This window comes from Plecotus auritus (genome assembly GCF_963455305.1).
Source record: "Plecotus auritus genome assembly, chromosome: 3".
Classification (NCBI taxonomy): Eukaryota; Metazoa; Chordata; class Mammalia; order Chiroptera; family Vespertilionidae; genus Plecotus; species Plecotus auritus.
The window spans coordinates 62,192,783-62,210,473 of NC_137772.1; the positions used below are offsets into that span (position 1 = coordinate 62,192,783).

Here is a 17,691-nt window from a genome sequence, read left to right on the forward strand (position 1 = left end):
TCTAAGCCTAGTTGCACATTAAAATTACCTGAGAAACTTGCTAAAAATGAAGAATATTTGGCCCATTCAAATTAAGGGTTTAGGCTGGGCTAGGAAGCTGTATCCTATCCTATTATAATAAAAGGCTAATATGCAAATCGACCAAACAGCAGAACAACCAGTTGCTATGATGTGCACTGACCACCAGGGGGAAGACGCTCAATGCAGGAGCTGCTCCTTGGTGATCAGTGCGCTCCCACAGGGGGAACGCCACTCAACCAGAAGCCCTGAGCCGGGCTCACGGCTGGCGAGTGCAATGGCAGTGGCAGAGCCTCCCCTGCCTCCATGGCAGTGCTAAGGATTTCTGACTGCCGGTTTAGGCCCGCTCCCTGGGGTAGTGGGCCTAAGCCATCAGTTGGACATCCCCCAAGGGCTCCCAGGCTGTGAGAGGGCACAAGCTGGGCTGAGGGAACACCCCTCCCCCCTCAGTGCACAAATTTCGTGCACCGGGCCTCTAGTTTTTAAATAAGCACCTAGCCTATTCTGATGCGACAGCTGACTTAAAAAACAAGTATTTTGGAATAATTGATCGGTTTTCAACATTAAAGTCTTTATAATGTAGACTCAACTTATCTTTCAGCACCATGTTCATTGGTAAAAATGAGTAAAATGTCCATCAGCAAAGTGCTTTTCATGGGAAAACAGAAGGCATTAAAGCTTAACAGCAAACATTTTTGGAGTGCTTGATATGTATAGGAATTATTCTAAGTATTTCAGGTATATTAACTTAATCTTTATAACATCCAATGAGGGAAGTACTGTTAGTATCCTTTTTTTATAGATGATTACTGAGGCATATACAGATTAAGTAATTTGCCTAATGTCACAAAAAGCCAGGTGTGATACCAAGAGTAGTGGTTTAAAATCATGACTGTTACACTAGGTTTTAATCCTGGCTCTATCATTTTACAGATGTATGATTTTGGGCAAGGTACTTAAACACTGTGTGCCTTGGTTTCCCTTCTAAAAAGTAGGGATAATAAAAGTTTCTTATTGATTGAGATAATACATGTAAATAAAGCCCTTACAATAGTGTCAGGTCCTAATAAGCACTTGTTGACATCAACTATAATTTTGCTCAAAATAATAAAATATAAATTTAGCACAGCATATATTCATTACAGTGAAATTACTTTCTAATTATAGTTTTAATACCCTTTTTAGCTGATGACATTCCAGAACTGCTTAGCTCTTCCAGTCTGTTTTCCATGCTGCTTCCCCTTATTATAGCCTACATAGGACCAGTAGCTGCTGCTATTCCCAAGGTATGTAATTTAATTTTAACTTTGAATCTTCTTTTAAACAAAATCATTTTTTTTAGACTTTGTATCCTTTCTTTAAGAATATTTTAATCTTTGAAGTATCTGGGATACAGCTAACAAGCAGAGATAGACTTGTTAATTGATAGAAATTATTAAACCTCTTCGTGTTATTAGTATTGTTTACTGCATTACTATGCTTACTTATTGGCTTTACATTTGAAAAATTTGGGAATAGGAAATATATTTTAGAAATATGGCATGTAAGGAAAGCTTAAGTTAACTGAGATTTTTAAATTTATGAGATTGATGCTAAATTTCCATTTTGAATAAAAATAGCAGTAAAAAGATAAGAGTGTTTTTTAAATTGTGAAATAGTCAAGACAAGGAAGAAATTATAAACTATTGATTCTTTGCCATCATTATTGATTAAAACTTAGTTTACTGCAGATCAGAAAAAGGCAAAAGTATTTAAAAATACAGACTAGTTTGTCTTTTTGTCTTCATATAACATTTAAGACATCTATAATAAATGTTTTTTCCTCATTGAGCAAACATCTTGTTCAACACTTAGTTAGAAGAAACTCTAGATGGGAATTCTTAATAATAAGGATAACCAATAATTATAATAACTAATAATTTTAAAGCAACTTTTACATTTATTATCTTATTTAATCTTTATATGTATATATATATATATATATATCTACTAGGTTGCTGTAGAAGTCTTTGGCCTTGTCCAACAGTTGCTTCCCTCGGTTGCCATTTTGAATCAGAAGTATGCGCCTCCTGCGTTCAATCCTAATCAGTCAACTGATAGCACCACAGGAAACCAGCCCGAACAAGGCCTCTCTGCTTGTACAACCTCTAATCACTATGCTGTCGTAGAGAGTGAACACCCCTATAAACCTGCGTGTGTGATGCACTACAAGGTAGGCACCGATTTTTAGGGAGAGTTTAAAACTTGGTTTGATGTTCTGTAATGATATCTTAAAGGATACTTGCCTTTGCTCAGAAGTATAACTTCTTTTATAGTATTTAAACATAGAGAATCACAAGGTAATTAGCATTGTCAGATACACAAAAGGGCTTAAGACAGAATTTTTATCATTAAAGAGCAGTTTTACAGGCTTTATAAGAGTTGTTTTCATTTTCATAGTTTTTACAAGTACAGTGCAGTATATAATGCTAAACTGCATAGTATATATTTTAATAGTAGATATAACCATTAAAACTTAAAAATCATACTTTTAGAACTGAAATTATTTGTATTACAGCCTCAGCTCTGAAAATTTATATACACAATGTAGGATTTAAAGTACTCTATTAATGGGAGGTTAAAAGTTTACTGCTGTTGCCAGAAAAAGTATTTATACAGATTAATGGATGAATTACACCTTTTTAATAGTACATATGAACCTCTTCATGTTTCTTTCTTTTTTTAATCCTCACCTGAGGATATTTTTCCCTTAATTTTCAGACAGAGTGGAAGGAAGGGAGAAGGGGAAAGAGAAAGAGAGAGAGAAACATCAACGTGAAAGAGATACATTGATTGGTTGCCTCCCGCACATGCTTGGACCAGGGCTGGGGATTGAACCCACAACCGAGGTATATGCCCTTGACTGAAGTTGAACCTGTGACTCTTCAGTCCTCAGGCCGACACTCTAACCATTGAGAAAACTGGCCAGGGCCCTCCTCATGTTTCTTAACCATTCTTTGTGGGCGACCTGTTTGCTTTCTAAAGTGTAAATAAAAGTGTCTGGGTTAAAAAAAAAAAAAGTACTCTATTGTACATAATGTAAAAAATACATATAAATATAATATTATAGAGTATTCACAATCCTTATTTCTTGCTTTTTAAATTGTATCATGTAAATTGAGGAGAATTGAATTATAAGTTTAAGTTTTATGTGTTTATAAAGTATTTAACTTTTTGTAGAATATGGTAAACATAAAATGACAAACTAGTACAGTTACCTCATTTATCTATCATCCTAGATTCAACAGTTAGTTATCACCTCTTGGCCTAACCCCATGGTCAGCAAACTGTGGCTCGCGAGCCACATGCGGCTCTTTGGCCCCTTGAGTGTGGCTCTTCCACAAAATATCACGGCCTGGGCAAGTCTGTTTTGAAGAAGTGGCATTAGAAGAAGTTTAAGGTTAAAAAATTTGGCTCTCAAAAGAAATTTCAATCGTTGTACTGTTAATATTTGGCTCTGTTGACTAATGAGTTTGCCGACCACTGGCCTAACCTATTTCATTTATTTTCTGCCCATTTTGTTCTTTCCTAAATTTGTTTTAAAGCACAACCATGGATATTTCATTATGTATCTTTAAAATATGAGGACCCATTAAAAATAGCCATATTATCACACTAAAAAATGAACAGTTTCTTCTTTCACCAAATATGCACATTTTAATTATTTGAATTACACTCCAGATAAGATCCACACATTGTGATTGGTTCTATCTCTTAAGTTCATAGGTTTCCCTCCATGTCTTTCTTTTTTTGTTTCCTTGAATTTTATTTAAGAAACTAGTGGCCTGGTGCACAAAATTCATGCACGGGGGTGGTGGGGAGTGGGAAGGGTGTCCCTCAGCCCGGCCTGCACCCTCTTCCATCTGGGACCCCTCAGGGGATAACCGGCAGTTGGACATCCCTCTCACAATCCAGAACTGCTGGCTCTCAACCGCTCGCCTGCCAGCCTGATTGTCCCTAACTGCTCCCCTGCTGGCTTGATTGCCCCTAACCACCTCTGCCTCGGCCCCACACCCGGGACCCAGGATTCCCTCTTCCAGCCGACCACAGGCACCTGGGATCCGGGCTTCCCTCCCTCTGGTCAGCCATAGGTGCCCAGGCCGGCTGCAGCCACAGGGGATGGTGGGCAGGTGGCTTCGCCTGGGCTGCAGCCGCAAGTGCTGGCGCCTGGGACCACGAGGTAAGCGGCTTCTCGATCTCCCGGGCCACAGCCAGCCACAGTTACTGGTGCCCAGGACTGCAGGGTAGGTGGCTTCTCCATCTACCAGGCTGTAGCCAGCTGCAGGTGCTAGCACCTGGACTGCAGGCAGGCGGCTTCTCCATCTTCCCTGGGATGCAGTATGGGCAACTTCTCCGACTGGCTGCGGCCTGGGATCATGAGGCAGGCGGCTTCTTCATCTCCTGGGCTGCAACCAGTCTCAGGCGCTGGGGCCTGGTTTCTCCGTCTCCCCCAGGACGTGGGGCAGGTGGATGTGAGGCTTCTGCTACTGTCTGCGGCCTGGGATTGGGGCAGGTGACTTCTTCGTCTCCCAGGCTGCAGCCAGCCTCAGGTGCTGGTGCCCGACTACTCTGACCCCCACAGGCCTGGAGAGGCGGGGGGGGGCGGGGCTGCTGCCATGTTTTCAGGTTAATTTGCATACTCACTCTGATTGGCTCGTAGTGTAGCGGAGTGATGGTAATTTGCATGTTTCTCTTTTATTAGTGTAGATTAGATCGTATGTCTTTGTTGGATAGGAGCCTCTTTAGTTTGCCTCCTGTGTTCATTAGACACCCTGTTGTCATTCATAGCATTCTTGCTCGCTGGTATGATAAGATATTCTGCAGTGGTCGGCAAACTCAATAGTCAACAGAGCCAAATATCAACAGTACAACGATTGAAATTTCTTTTGAGAGCCAAATTTTTTAAACTTAAACTTTTTCTAACGCCACTTCTTCAAAATAGACTTGCCCAGGCCATGGTATTTTGTGGAAGAACCACACTCAAGGGGCCAAAGAGTCACATGTGGCTCGCGAGCCGCAGTTTGCCGACCACGGTTCTAGGGTCATTTTAAACATTTGTTGCCTCATATCTGAAACCAGCCATTTTTTTTCAAAGTGCCCTGGTTCCTTTTTGAGGTGATGGTTATTTAAAAGCCGAAATCTAGCACTAGAGATGCTCATTTCTACTGGGTTGGTTATTGTTTCTAAATATTTCTAGTGTCCATAAGTAATACATACACTCACACATAAACACATGTTTATACACACAGGCAATTGTTATATTATATATGTATATGTTTATATATTTCTATCTATACAAATTTATGTATACATGTATTTTTAAAGATAAAATAAGTCATCATTTAAAAATATACACTATGTATATATGTAGTCTTATTTTCCTTAATTTATTTAAAAATGGTAGCACAATATATATACTATTTTGTACCTTGTTTTTTTAACAATGTGTATAGAAATCTTCCTATATTCATTTAAAGAGCTAATTCTCATTGTTTTCTTTTTACAATGATATATATTTCACAGTGAATATATACCACATTTTATTCATTCAGTCTTATGGGTGTGTACATTCAAGGTGTTTTCAGTATTTTGCTTTTTTTCTTTTACAATGAATAATTTGTGTATATGTTTGATTTTGTTTTTTTTCATGTTGTTGGAAGCATATCTTCAAAGTAAATTTTAGAAGTGGAATTGCTGGGTTAAACAAATGTAAAATGAGGAACCTTGTGTTTCGTAGATCTGGTATAGCTGATTCAGAGTGTGAATGCATATGTAGTTTTGCTAGTTGTTGATAAATTCCCTTACACTGCAGTTTATACTGTTCCGTGTCTCCTTCCCACCCCCCAACAATGAATGAGAGTACTTGTTTTCTCAAGGCCTCCCTTAACAGAGTATGTTAAATTTGGGGTTCTTTGCCAATATCATGGGAGAAATGGTATCAGTTGAGTTTTAATTTACATTTATGTTATTATGAACAAAGTTGAACTTTTTATTTAAATGAATAATTTTAAAAATCCTTAACTAAAAATGTTTGACTTAGTTCTAGGTAAGTTTTTAGATTAATATTATATTTAAGAAATAGTTAAGGCTCATTTTATACTCTACAACCAATTCATAGTTTACTATTTAACATGGACCTGCTTAACTGTAATTTAACTACCATGACAGAATTCTCTCTGTGGTGATGGTGACAGAAGCTTAAAAGTGGCCTTAAAAATACATGTGATTCTGTGCCATTATAAACTCATATATACAGTAAAACTTCAGGTTAGGAAAATATAAAAACCTAGGTTTTTTACCATATGTGTAAGTTCTGTGTGCGTGTGTTTAACTAGTATATTTTCATAACATATGAAGGTTTTTTTCCTAATGAAAAGAAGCATTTGTAATAGATACTATGAATGCTAGGTAATTTAAAAGTGACTAAAACCTTACATTTTAGTAATTTATTCATTTTCCATTAATATATCTTTATATTTTATAGGTAAAATCTTATTTTAATTTATCTACTTATATTCCTTAAATGTATACTTACTGAATTGAAAAATTTATTAAATAAGTAAACTATTCCAAAAAAACTCATATAGTTGAATGTTTATGAATATTAAGTAGCTTTGTAATATTTTTATGATATCAATGTGTATTTACAAATATTTTTTAAAATATATTTTTACATATTTTTATTGATTTCAGAGAGTTAGGGTGAGGGACAGAGAGATAGAAACATCAATGATGAGAGAGAATCATTGATTGGCTGCCTCCTGCACACCCCACACTGGGGATCGAACCCGCAACCCAGGCACATGCCCTAACCGGGAATCAAACTGTGATCTCCTGGTTCATAGGTTGATGCTCATCCGCTGAGCCATGCCGGCTGGGCTACAAATATTAATGTAATGTCAACCAAATATTAGGTAGAGAGCACTAAGTATTGCAAGTGGGGAGTAGGAACAGTTTATATTGAACATTAATAACTTGAGTTCTTAATCTACTTTATTAGTTTTCTACTTAAAAATCATTTTTAAAATGTTGAAAGCATTGTCTTTGAAGTATGTTTTTAAGAGAGAAAGTAAAAATCTAATTCTTCTTAACAAATGCAAGTGTCCTGTTGCCTGCTTACCTCAGGTGACATTTCCAGAATGTGTACGGTGGATGACTATCGAGTTTGACCCTCAGTGTGGTACTGCACAATCAGAAGACGTCCTGCGTTTGTTGATTCCGGTCAGAACTCTTCAGAATTCAGGATTTGGACCAAAATTAACATCTGTTCATGAAAATCTTAATTCCTGGATCGAATTAAAGAAATTTTCAGGATCTTCTGGGTGGCCTACTATGGTTTTAGTGTTGCCAGGTAAGTTATATTTTTTCTCTTCTATTTAATATGGTAAAATATATACATTTATGGTAATTATGATTAGTATGGATAAATCATTAAAAATGCTTTTGTAAGTTTTAAAAGAATTTCTTCAAGACCTACTGTGTATCTGGATTACCACTGAAAAGTAAAGAAAACTCTGGATAAGGCATGGCATATCATGACCAAGTTTTAGAAGAGAGAATGTTAGCTTGACCGAAGCAGAGACTTAATATTGAGGAGGTGCTGTTTATTATTGAGATCAAACTATAGACAAAGTGGATTAGACCTTTTTTCCCAGTAAGTGTCTTGTTGTCTGCTGACCTCAGGTGACGTTTCTCAAGAACTTACTAGAATTCCTTCCTTTCAAAAAATTGGTGAACCATGTAACTTACAAAGCTATTGTTTTGTTTAGTTTTTTTTAAAATATTTTTATTGATTTCAGAGAGGAAAGAAGAGGAAGAGGAGATAGAAACATCAATGATGAGAGAGAATCATTGACTGGCTGCCTCCTGCATCCTCCACACTGGGGATTGAGCCTGCAACCCGGGCATGGGCGCTGGCCAGGAATCAAACTGTCACCTCCTGGTTCATAGGTTGGCATTCAACCACTGGGCAAAGCCATCATTTTTAGTCCTTAAAGTGTATGAATGTGTGTGTGTGTGTGTGTGTGTGTGTGTGTGTGTGTGTGTGTGAGAGAGAGAGAGAGAGAGAGAGAGAGAGAGAGAGAGAACACCTTTGTTATTGCTATTACTGGTGTTTTTCTTTAAAAGAAAGTTTGTTTTTAAAAGTATATGTAGTCTATTGTGTTTCTAACCAGCTAACTATAACTACTCGTATAATTCCTCAAACTAGTAGCCAGTTTGAATTCAGAAGCTTTTTTTCTTCTAGTCAGACCTGTTTTGTTTGTGAAGACATCTGACAAAGTCAAATGCCAGGGTATTGAATAACTCACTTTAGTAATTGACAGATAATTGATTGCTCATGTAGCTTAAAGGTAGGATGTTTGATTAAGGAGAATTTGATCACAAAGAAAAATAACAGTTCACTTGGGTGGTTCCATTGTTTCTAGGGTTGTTTTAGCACAGGTTTATTCAGGTAGATACAGGAACCTTTCCAAAATGACTAGGTTTTTAGAATCTGATTGGTATTGCTACCAATCCTAAGATGGATAAAAGATACAAGTTGAGGCCAACCAGTGTGGCTCAGTGTTTGAGCATTGACCTATGAACCAGAAGCTCATAGTTCAATTCCCAGTCAGGGTACATGCCTGAGTTGTGGGCTCGATCCCCAGTAGGGGGAGAGCAGGAGGCAACCGATCAGTGATTTTCATCATTGATGTTTCTATCTCTCTCCCCCTCTCCCTTCCTCTCTGAAATCAATAAAAATATATATTTTAAGAAGGTAAAGGTTGTTTCAGATTTTGAATTCAATGTTAGCTTTTTTTCTTAGGAAATGAGGCCCTTTTTTCGCTGGAGACTGCATCAGATTATGTGAAAGATGACAAAGCTTCTTTCTATGGTTTCAAATGTTTTGCAATTGGGTATGAATTTAGCCCTGGACCTGATGAGGTAAGAATGAATTATCATGAATTATCTCATTCTGTTAAGGAAGATTGTGTTTCTACGGCTGCTATTGATTTAAATGTATTTGCTGCCTATATTTAAGAAGTGTGAAGTGTATTTTAAGCTAGAGTATATAGTTTAAAATAGTTTGTAATTCTGTGCAGTAATCTGTTTTTGCTATTTTAATACATGAAGAGATTGGAGTCTGTGCAACACACCCAGCCTTTGACAACTTAGTATAGTTGTACCTGTTCCAAACTAGCTCAAGTGTTTATACCTTTTTGAGTAAATAATTGAACTTTTTAGTAACTCTTCTGAATGTTTTAATTCATACAGTAAAATATAATCAAGGTGGAAAATGATCATGTTTCCTCAAAGAAAATGAAAAATTCTTTGGATGATGAACCTGTGGGCCCAAACTTTATAACCAGCATAAGACATAATATTGAACCTCTTTCACTCTTAATTAAATCAATAGCTAGCTATGACATGCTTCCTTCCAGTTTCAAAAGTTATGCTGAATGCAAGTCACATTTGTTGATTATCCACATTATATTTCAAACATTTTTTAAAACAGCTGATATGTTTTTGCAATTCTACAGGGAGTCATTCAGTTGGAAAAGGAATTAGCCAATCTTGGTGGGGTTTGTGCAGCAGCTTTGATGAAAAAGGATCTAGCACTTCCTATTGGTAAGTCTAATCAAATACTAGGTGTTTGTTTATGATTTTTTTAAAATTTTAGGAATAGAATATGTGTATTATTATAGAACATTCTGAAAATTGATAAATAGATTAGCAAATGACTTTTATAGTCACACACACTCATGAGCAATAACTGCTTAGTATATTGGTACTTCGGAATTTTTAAAATGGAGACTAGAGACTGAGGAATGTTCTCTAGTCTTTTAAATACACTCACACACACACACACACACACACACACACACACACACCCTCCCTCCTTATCCATACACATACATGCTTTGTGCCATGCACTGGTTTAGGCACTAGATATATAGGATGAAACCAAAAGTTTGAGATATTTTTTAAATATTCTAGTGGACATTGGAACTCATTGTCTGGAGTTCGGGGAATAATCAATGCAAATGTCATTTAAACATAGTTGATACTTAAACACATGGGGCCATATGAAAGATGATTAGGAAGAAAATGCATATGAGAAAGACAAGAGCCCAGGATCAAAGCTGGGACTTGCCAAAACTTCAGAGGTAGACAGAATAGAAAGAAGAAACTGCAAAAAAGATTGGGAAGGAACAGTAGCCAATGTGGTAGGAGTAAAACCCAGAGAGTGGGATTTTCTAATGCTGCTGAGAAGTCAATTAAAATCTGTCCTTGGATTGACAAACTTGCTGATTATATACTCAGTAAGAAATATATCATTAAGCCCTGACCTCGATGGCCTGTTGATGGCAGCAGTGGCCTGCTTTGCAGTCTCAGTGTATTACATGTATGAGATAGTAGTTGCCACTGAAGAGTTGCTGGTTTGATTCGAGATTAGGGCATATGCATGGGTTGCAGGCTCAATCCAAGTAGGGGGAATGCAGGAAGCAGCTGATCAATATTTCTCTCTTGCATCAGTGTTTTTCTCCCCCTCTTCCCCCCTCCTCTCTAAAAATAAAAAAATTTTTTTTTTTAAAGAATTGTATCACTCAAATGAGAAAGAGAGAGATAAGCCCTTTTAAAGTTCAGTGACAGAATGGAAAGTCAGGATGGGGAGTCAGGCTGAATATGGATAGCTCTTTGGAAGAGTTTTCATATGAGCAGAACAGAGAAATGAGGCCGTGGCAGAAATGGTACCTCTTGATAAGGTGCAAATTTGTATGATATGTAAGTTGACTTAAAATCAAGATGGCAAAGACAAAAATAAAGTTAAAAATATTTACTAATTCTATGATGATTACACATGGTCTAACATTTTATCTCATAGTATTTGGGGAATAAAATGTATTATTATTTGATTTCCCTAGTGCTCATCTCCAAAAGTTTATATGTATCTCTCCCATCAGGGACTACCCTCCCTATTTGTTCCTTTCTTTCTTCCCTTCTCTTTCTCTACTTTTATCTTCTCTATTTCTTTTCTCCTTCAGCTCCCTTTCACTCTTCTCAACTCCCTTGTTCCTACTTAGTGGTGATATATATGTGAGGAAATGAGAAATCTTATATTCTATTCATATGAGGAAAATTAGTACAATATCTTTGGAGGCTTTTTGTCAATAACTGTTCAAATTTTACATGCTTATAGTTTTTGATGTAGCAGTTTTTTATACATACTTTTACAAATGCTCAAAAATATATGTTGTAAGATAGATTGATGTAACAGTACTGGTGATTGTAATATGTCTAAGTAATCAAAATGCATATCGTTGGAAACTAGTTAAATAAATAATGTTATACCCATGCATTGAAATATATGCAGCTGTTAAAAAACAACAAAAAAGTATGTCCTGACCAAGAAAGATGTCCAAATTATATGAACTGAAAAAAGCAAGTTGCAGAAAAGGATCACATTTTTGCCAACATTATCTTATATATGTTATTATATATATACTAGTGACCCGGTGCACGAAATTCATGCACACTAAAAGGAGATTAATTAGAGGAAATAATTTAATATCGCTATTTGCCCTTTCTCTATAATAGAAGTATCAGAGATCAAAGAAAATTAGTAAAATGTATATGAAAATCTTCCTCCTGTCAGAGTCTGGGGCACATCACGGGATCCAGAGTCAAGTCCCCGCCCACCCACATGCACCTCAAAATCATGTGAGACCCAGACCCAGCTAGTTCCCCCCCTCCCATTGGGCTAGATCCAGACCCAGCCAGTCCCACCCTTGTCAAGCCCTGCCGGGCAGGGGGTGTAGCCTCAGGTCCCCTGGCCTGGCACCAGGATCGGGGGTGTGGCCTGAGGACCCCCAGCCCAGACCGGGGTGGGGGGACGTACCTTGAGGTCCTCCATCAAGCCCCACCAGGTGGGGGATATGGCCTGAGATCTCCTGTCAAGCTCCGCTGGGTGGGGGGCATGGCCTGCGGTCCCCTGTCAAGCCCCGCCAGGTGGGGGGGTGGGGGGGGTGCGCAGCCTCAGGTCCCCCAGCCCAGCACCAGGTGGGGGGCTCAGCCTCAGGTCCCCTGTCAAGCCCCGCTGGGTGGGGGGCACAGCCTGAGGTCCCCCGGTCTGGCGCTGGGGCAGGGGGAGCAGCCTGAGGTCCCCTAGCCCAGCACCAGGACTGGAAGCACACCTTGAGGTCCCCTGTAAAGCCCCGCCGGGCGGGGGGTATGGCCTCAGGTCCCCTGGCCTGGCATTGGGGCGGGGGGTGCGGCCTGAGGTCCCCCAGCCTGACGCCAGGGAGGGGGGCACGGCCTGAGGTCCCCTGTCAAGCCCTGCCAGGTGGGGCGTGCGGCCTGAGGTCGCCTATCAAGCCCCATGGGGGCAGGGGAGGGCATAGCCTCAGGTCCCTGTTGATTGCTCATTAAGGCTCCTTATGGGAACTTGGCCTCAGCTGTGGGTGCAGCCATCTTTGTGATGGAGTGATGGTTAATTAGCATATTCCCTCTTTATTGGATAGGATATGTAAGTTGACACATATATATACATTTATTATTTGCAACAAAATCCCTAGATCAATACATAAGAAACTTGATACTGTTTATTTGGGAGGGGGCTAGTAGCAGAATTATTCATTCTGTACCTTAATATAATTTGAATATTTTCCTTTAAACATTCAGTAGTAATAATATATAAATTATACTATCAAAGAAAATTAAATAAATAAAATATGTTCTATATTAAGCAATAAAAGAGAAAATGACTAGAGTATACAATCACTATCTCTGTTTCCCTGCAAGTTACTATTGTTTACTAAAGGTATAACTCTTTAATACGAAATAAAACCAACCAAAATAAAAATGCTCAGATGCTGAATAATTAGTTTCCTTATATTTTTTTGTAAAAAAGTAAGTACTCTAAATTACAAATTTATATGCATAAATATATTATAAATCTTTTACATATCACTCAATGGATGCATTTTGAGTATTATTTTGAGAATTATAGCTTATATTCACACTGAAAATTTAAAATGTAAACCACTGAGATTTATCCAGAATGATAATAGTTCTTTTCATTCTGGGATCTTAGAATTGTGAACAAAGTATAAAGAATGCAAAAGACTGAAAAATTAAGTATTGATATATTTTAGTAAAACTTTTTATTTACACAGCAGGTAATGAATTAGAGGAAGATCTTGAAATTCTTGAAGAGGCTGCATTACAGGTATTGCCCCAAACATTATATGGATAAATTTTGTACATTAATTTAAAACCAATATATTCACTTAGATCAACCCTATTTTTCTTGAAAATAGGACTCATTCATTAAATACTTCATGCTATTCATTGGCAGTTATAAAGATAAATAACTTACAATTTTTCCCCTTGATGGGAAAGACTCATGTGAGCCCTTGCTTTTCTGCATGATGTGTGTTAATTCCACAATGAGACATAAATCCTTTGGGAGAAAGAAGCTCTCCCAAGTGCCAAGGGTTTCAGAGAAGGCATTGCAGAGCTGTGGGCACGTACAGTGAGTCCTGAAAGTTTATTAACCAGTTAGAAAAGGGGGAAATGAGGTGTTGGTAATTTAAATAATATCTGCAGAACACTCAAGTTTACAATATCTTTATTATCTATTTTTACAGTTATACTTTGAGGTCAGTATTATCTCTTGTATTTTACAATTACAATAACTGAAGTTAAGAAAGTTATATGACTTATCTAAGAATTCAGCTAATTGGGAAAAAGAGCCTAGCATTTAGGTCTTCTAATACCTACAACTAGTGGTTATGTTGTATTTCCTGAGATAAATTTATCACAGCAGTAATAATAAAAACAAACATTTATTTGATCTTAATTTTATCAAGTACTATTTCAAACATTTTGCATATTTTTAATTCATTTAGCCTTCAACAACTATATAAATTACTCTTATCTCCATTTACAGAGAAGGAAACTGAAGCAAGGAGAACTTAAGTAACTTGCTTAGACATCACACAGCTAATAAGCAACTGGGCTAGAATTTGACCTCTGGCAGTTTGGTGATAAAGTGCATAACCTTGATCACTATACTTTAATCACAGAGAGTCATGGTGTCCTCATAATGTTAAAAAAATAGCTTTTGTTTTTTTAAAAGAAGTTAAATCTTTTTCTATTAATATACACAAATAAAAATTAATTTAATAAACACAATATTCTAGTTAAGGTGAATCATCAAAGAGTTCATATATTATTCATCATTATAGAAATTATTATGGTTTATAAAAATGCCATTTAGGCCAGATATAAATAGATCTTTATTGTGCTGTGGTTCAACAGCAAAAAAAATGATGTCCAAAATTGCCCCCCTTTTAGGCATGTAAGTAGTTGTGGTGGTCTAACATATTAAACAATTTCTACTTCTTAGGCAAAGCAGTGTACATTTTATTTGTCTTATTTAATTTAACTTTTATAATAACCACAAAAAAAGAGATATTATTTGGTCACCAGTTTATAAATTTTACAGATTTAGGAAGGTCTGTAACTTGTTAGCTCACGAGCACACAGCTATAACTTGTCCAAAGCCAAGATTCAAACTCAAATCTGTTTGATTTCAAAGATTAAGATTTTTGAAATTGCTATAGCTTTTAGAATGCAAAAGCTAACATTGTATAAATTTGATAGTACTGGAAGTATAATTCTTTTCTATGAAAAATATTTTGTTTTGAAATTTATAGTATAGTCATTAAAAAGTTTCTAGAGTTTTTAGCATTGAAAGCAGGTCTTTCCAAAACATAGGCTTGCTTGTCAGATAGGTGAGGACTAAAATTTCAGTTTTATCTGCCTCTTTTTATTCACTTCAGTCAGGCTTAGACAGATTAATGCAATTTATGTGCAACCACAGTCAAGTTTCCATCCACTTTTTGTGCAAGTCTAGACCATGGTACCCACCCACCCAAGAAAGCAGACACAACCTAAACATGATAGCTCTCAATAATGGGGAGACAAAAAGAAAGAGACTTTCACAGCTGCCTGCAGGAGGGAGCCATGTCCCTGACAAATGGGGATGTAACATGTAGAGGGCTAGAATGGAAGGATGAAATAACACCGTTTCAACTGACATGCAGAGCTCCTAAGTCACTTTATTGAGGAAGGAGATTGAAAGTATTTTTTCCTCCTGGAAGATGGTCTACTTTATAGACTAAAGCAGTGGTCGGCAAAGCCACATGTGGCTCTTTGGCCCCTTGAGTGTGGCTCTTCCACAAAATACCACGGCCTGGATGAGTCTATTTTGAATAAGTGGCATTAGAAGAAGTTTAAGTTTTAAAAATTTGGCTCCCAAAAGAAATTTCAATCGTTGTACTGTTGATATTTGGCTCTGTTGACTAATGAGTTTGCCGACCACTGGACTAAAGGAATACGGGGAGAAAATGATTTCCCCAAAAAGGCCTAGCAAGTTCAAAAATTCAGGTGTTTAAAGTTTTGTATTTTAAAATAAATGTTCTCTTTTACCCAACAGGTGTGCAAAACCCATTCTGGTATTCTCGGAAAGGGGTTAGCTCTTTCTCATTCACCAACTATATTAGAAGCACTTGAAGGAAACTTGCCACTACAAATCCAAAGCAATGAACAGTCCTTCCTGGATGATTTTATTGCTTGTGTTCCAGGCTCAAGTGGTGGAAGGCTTGCAAGGTATTGCACTTTTAAGTACTACGATTACTACTTTCTTTCAGGGCTTGCCTCAGTTTTCATTTCTACAAAGAAATGAAAGGGGAATCATTAGGATGTAAAAATGCTGCCTAAAATAGTCATATTTTTGTGTTTTTTTTAACCTGTTGAAACATAAAATGGTAGTTACTATTTCAAAATATTTGTAAAATATATGATAGTTCTTAGTTGATTATCTTAAAGTTTCATATATGAACTTTTATTTTAAAAATATGTGGAATATGTGGTGTAATTGAGAAGTGTTATGTTTTGGATAGTGACATTTAATAATTCACTAAACTAAGTTTATCACTATATTTTATTTTAATGAGTTTTTTCAAATCTATACCTAATAGAAGTATAAATTTATAATTAAAATCAAATAATTTGAGATTGTAGAGTGCTCATTTGTTTTTTAAGCTAAAGAAAAAATATATTGCAATATGGAAACCTAACTTAATTCTGGTTTTAACTTTTGTGGGGAAGCATGGGGCTTGGTTGGAAAGTCTGTAAGGAGGAATCTCCGAAAGGTCGAGGGCCTCAAGGGGACCTTGCGGAAGGCAGCAGACCCTGCCTTGACTTTTCCAAACAAGTCTGAGCCCCCAGGTGTTTTACTGGAATCTTTATGTTTCATCTTTAGATGTCCTTGCTTAAAGGACACTGCAGATATATGTTTTTCTCAAGAATACTTACCCTGATATTAACGAGAAGTTAATTTTAGTTCAAGCTGTTGTTACAATAAAAGCCTGAGGAGGCAAGGGAATGGGGGCTGTTTGGTTTATCAAGCCAAGCAGTCCCTTAGCTCTCTCTTTCACAGAAATGTGTGTCAGAGTAATCATTCATCCCTTGCTCAAGGTCTGTGGATCAGCCACAGCAAGGATGCTCTGGCTCCTGGCAAGCCCCATGGAACTGGGCATTGGCAAGTTTCCCAGGATATATTGGGGCTTCTGTACTTGGTAAGGCCAGCGGGGCAATTAACAGCAGGTTAATCACAGTCTAAGATGCCCACGCTACTTATTTACTTAGTCATTATTTGATGAAGTCAATAACTTTTGGATGGATTTTTAATCCCTGTGAGGCACCTACGATGTGAAGGTGACAATAGGCGATTAACAAGACAACAGGTGACAAATGACAATGACCTTACAAGGAGGAGAAAGTCCTATATCCAATCTCTTGGTTTCATAAACAGAGAAAGTATTTTGAGAAAGTTAGAACTGGTGATATAGAAGATGCCAAGAGAGAACATCACTTTGTAAACCTCATTGTGACTAATGCAGCTTTAGGAAACTCAAACTTTTATAATCTTTGTGGCATTATTAGAACTAGAGAATCAAGACTAAGGAACTATAAGCTGTTGCCCTTTGTGTTGGAAGCAATCAGACTACTCTAGTCACTGTCTCACAGAGGTACAAGGGCCAATCTGAAGCTAGTGATGTGGATATTTAGGAGGAGTGCTGTGATAATAAACCCTAGCTCTCAGGGATTGGTGCCAAGGTAGCTCAAACTTAGGGAGAACCAAGAACCTACTTGGGAAGGCAAAGCAAGGAGACATGTGAGAGATCCCAGTCCTGGAGCTCAGGATGTCCATGGCTTAGATTCTCTCCTTTTCCTCTGGCCTTCACTGGAAGCAGTGTCCTGGATGGCCTGTTGATGGCAGCAGTGGGCTTGCCTGCTTTGCAGTCTCAGAGTATTGCATGTATGAGACAGGAGTTGCCAAGTCAGACTCCAGGGGTAGAGTACCTTAGGAGGTTTCCTATAGAAAGGTCATTAACCAGGCAAGCCACCATGAGGCCACAGGAGAACCAGCTTGTATTTTGCCAATAACCATACATCTGTGCCTTAGTCCATGATGGCCGAACAGCTAATCTGTGCCCGATACCAGAAGATTACACATCTGCCTCGGACTAAATCCCAGGTTGGGGGTATAAGGCATTTACCCTTCCCAGAAAGTTGCTGCCA

General features: G+C 37.6%; 1 protein-coding gene across 27 annotated transcripts in view; it reads left to right on the forward strand.

Annotated features, from left to right (window-relative positions):
• Positions 1-17,691, forward strand: part of MYCBP2 (MYC binding protein 2) — a 308,362-nt gene that overhangs the window by 163,420 nt on the left and 127,251 nt on the right. For 17 of the 27 annotated variants that reach the window (XM_080658818.1, XM_080658838.1, XM_080658842.1 and 14 more), the window contains 7 exons: positions 1,204-1,304; positions 2,012-2,230; positions 7,183-7,408; positions 8,864-8,982; positions 9,579-9,666; positions 13,215-13,267; positions 15,542-15,714. In XM_080658818.1, coding sequence (XP_080514944.1) covers positions 1,204-1,304; positions 2,012-2,230; positions 7,183-7,408; positions 8,864-8,982; positions 9,579-9,666; positions 13,215-13,267; positions 15,542-15,714 — 979 coding nt within the window. The remainder of the gene's footprint in view (positions 1-1,203; positions 1,305-2,011; positions 2,231-7,182; positions 7,409-8,863; positions 8,983-9,578; positions 9,667-13,214; positions 13,268-15,541; positions 15,715-17,691) is intronic. The other 10 variants (XM_080658829.1, XM_080658843.1, XM_080658840.1 and 7 more) reach the window with 1 other exon arrangement.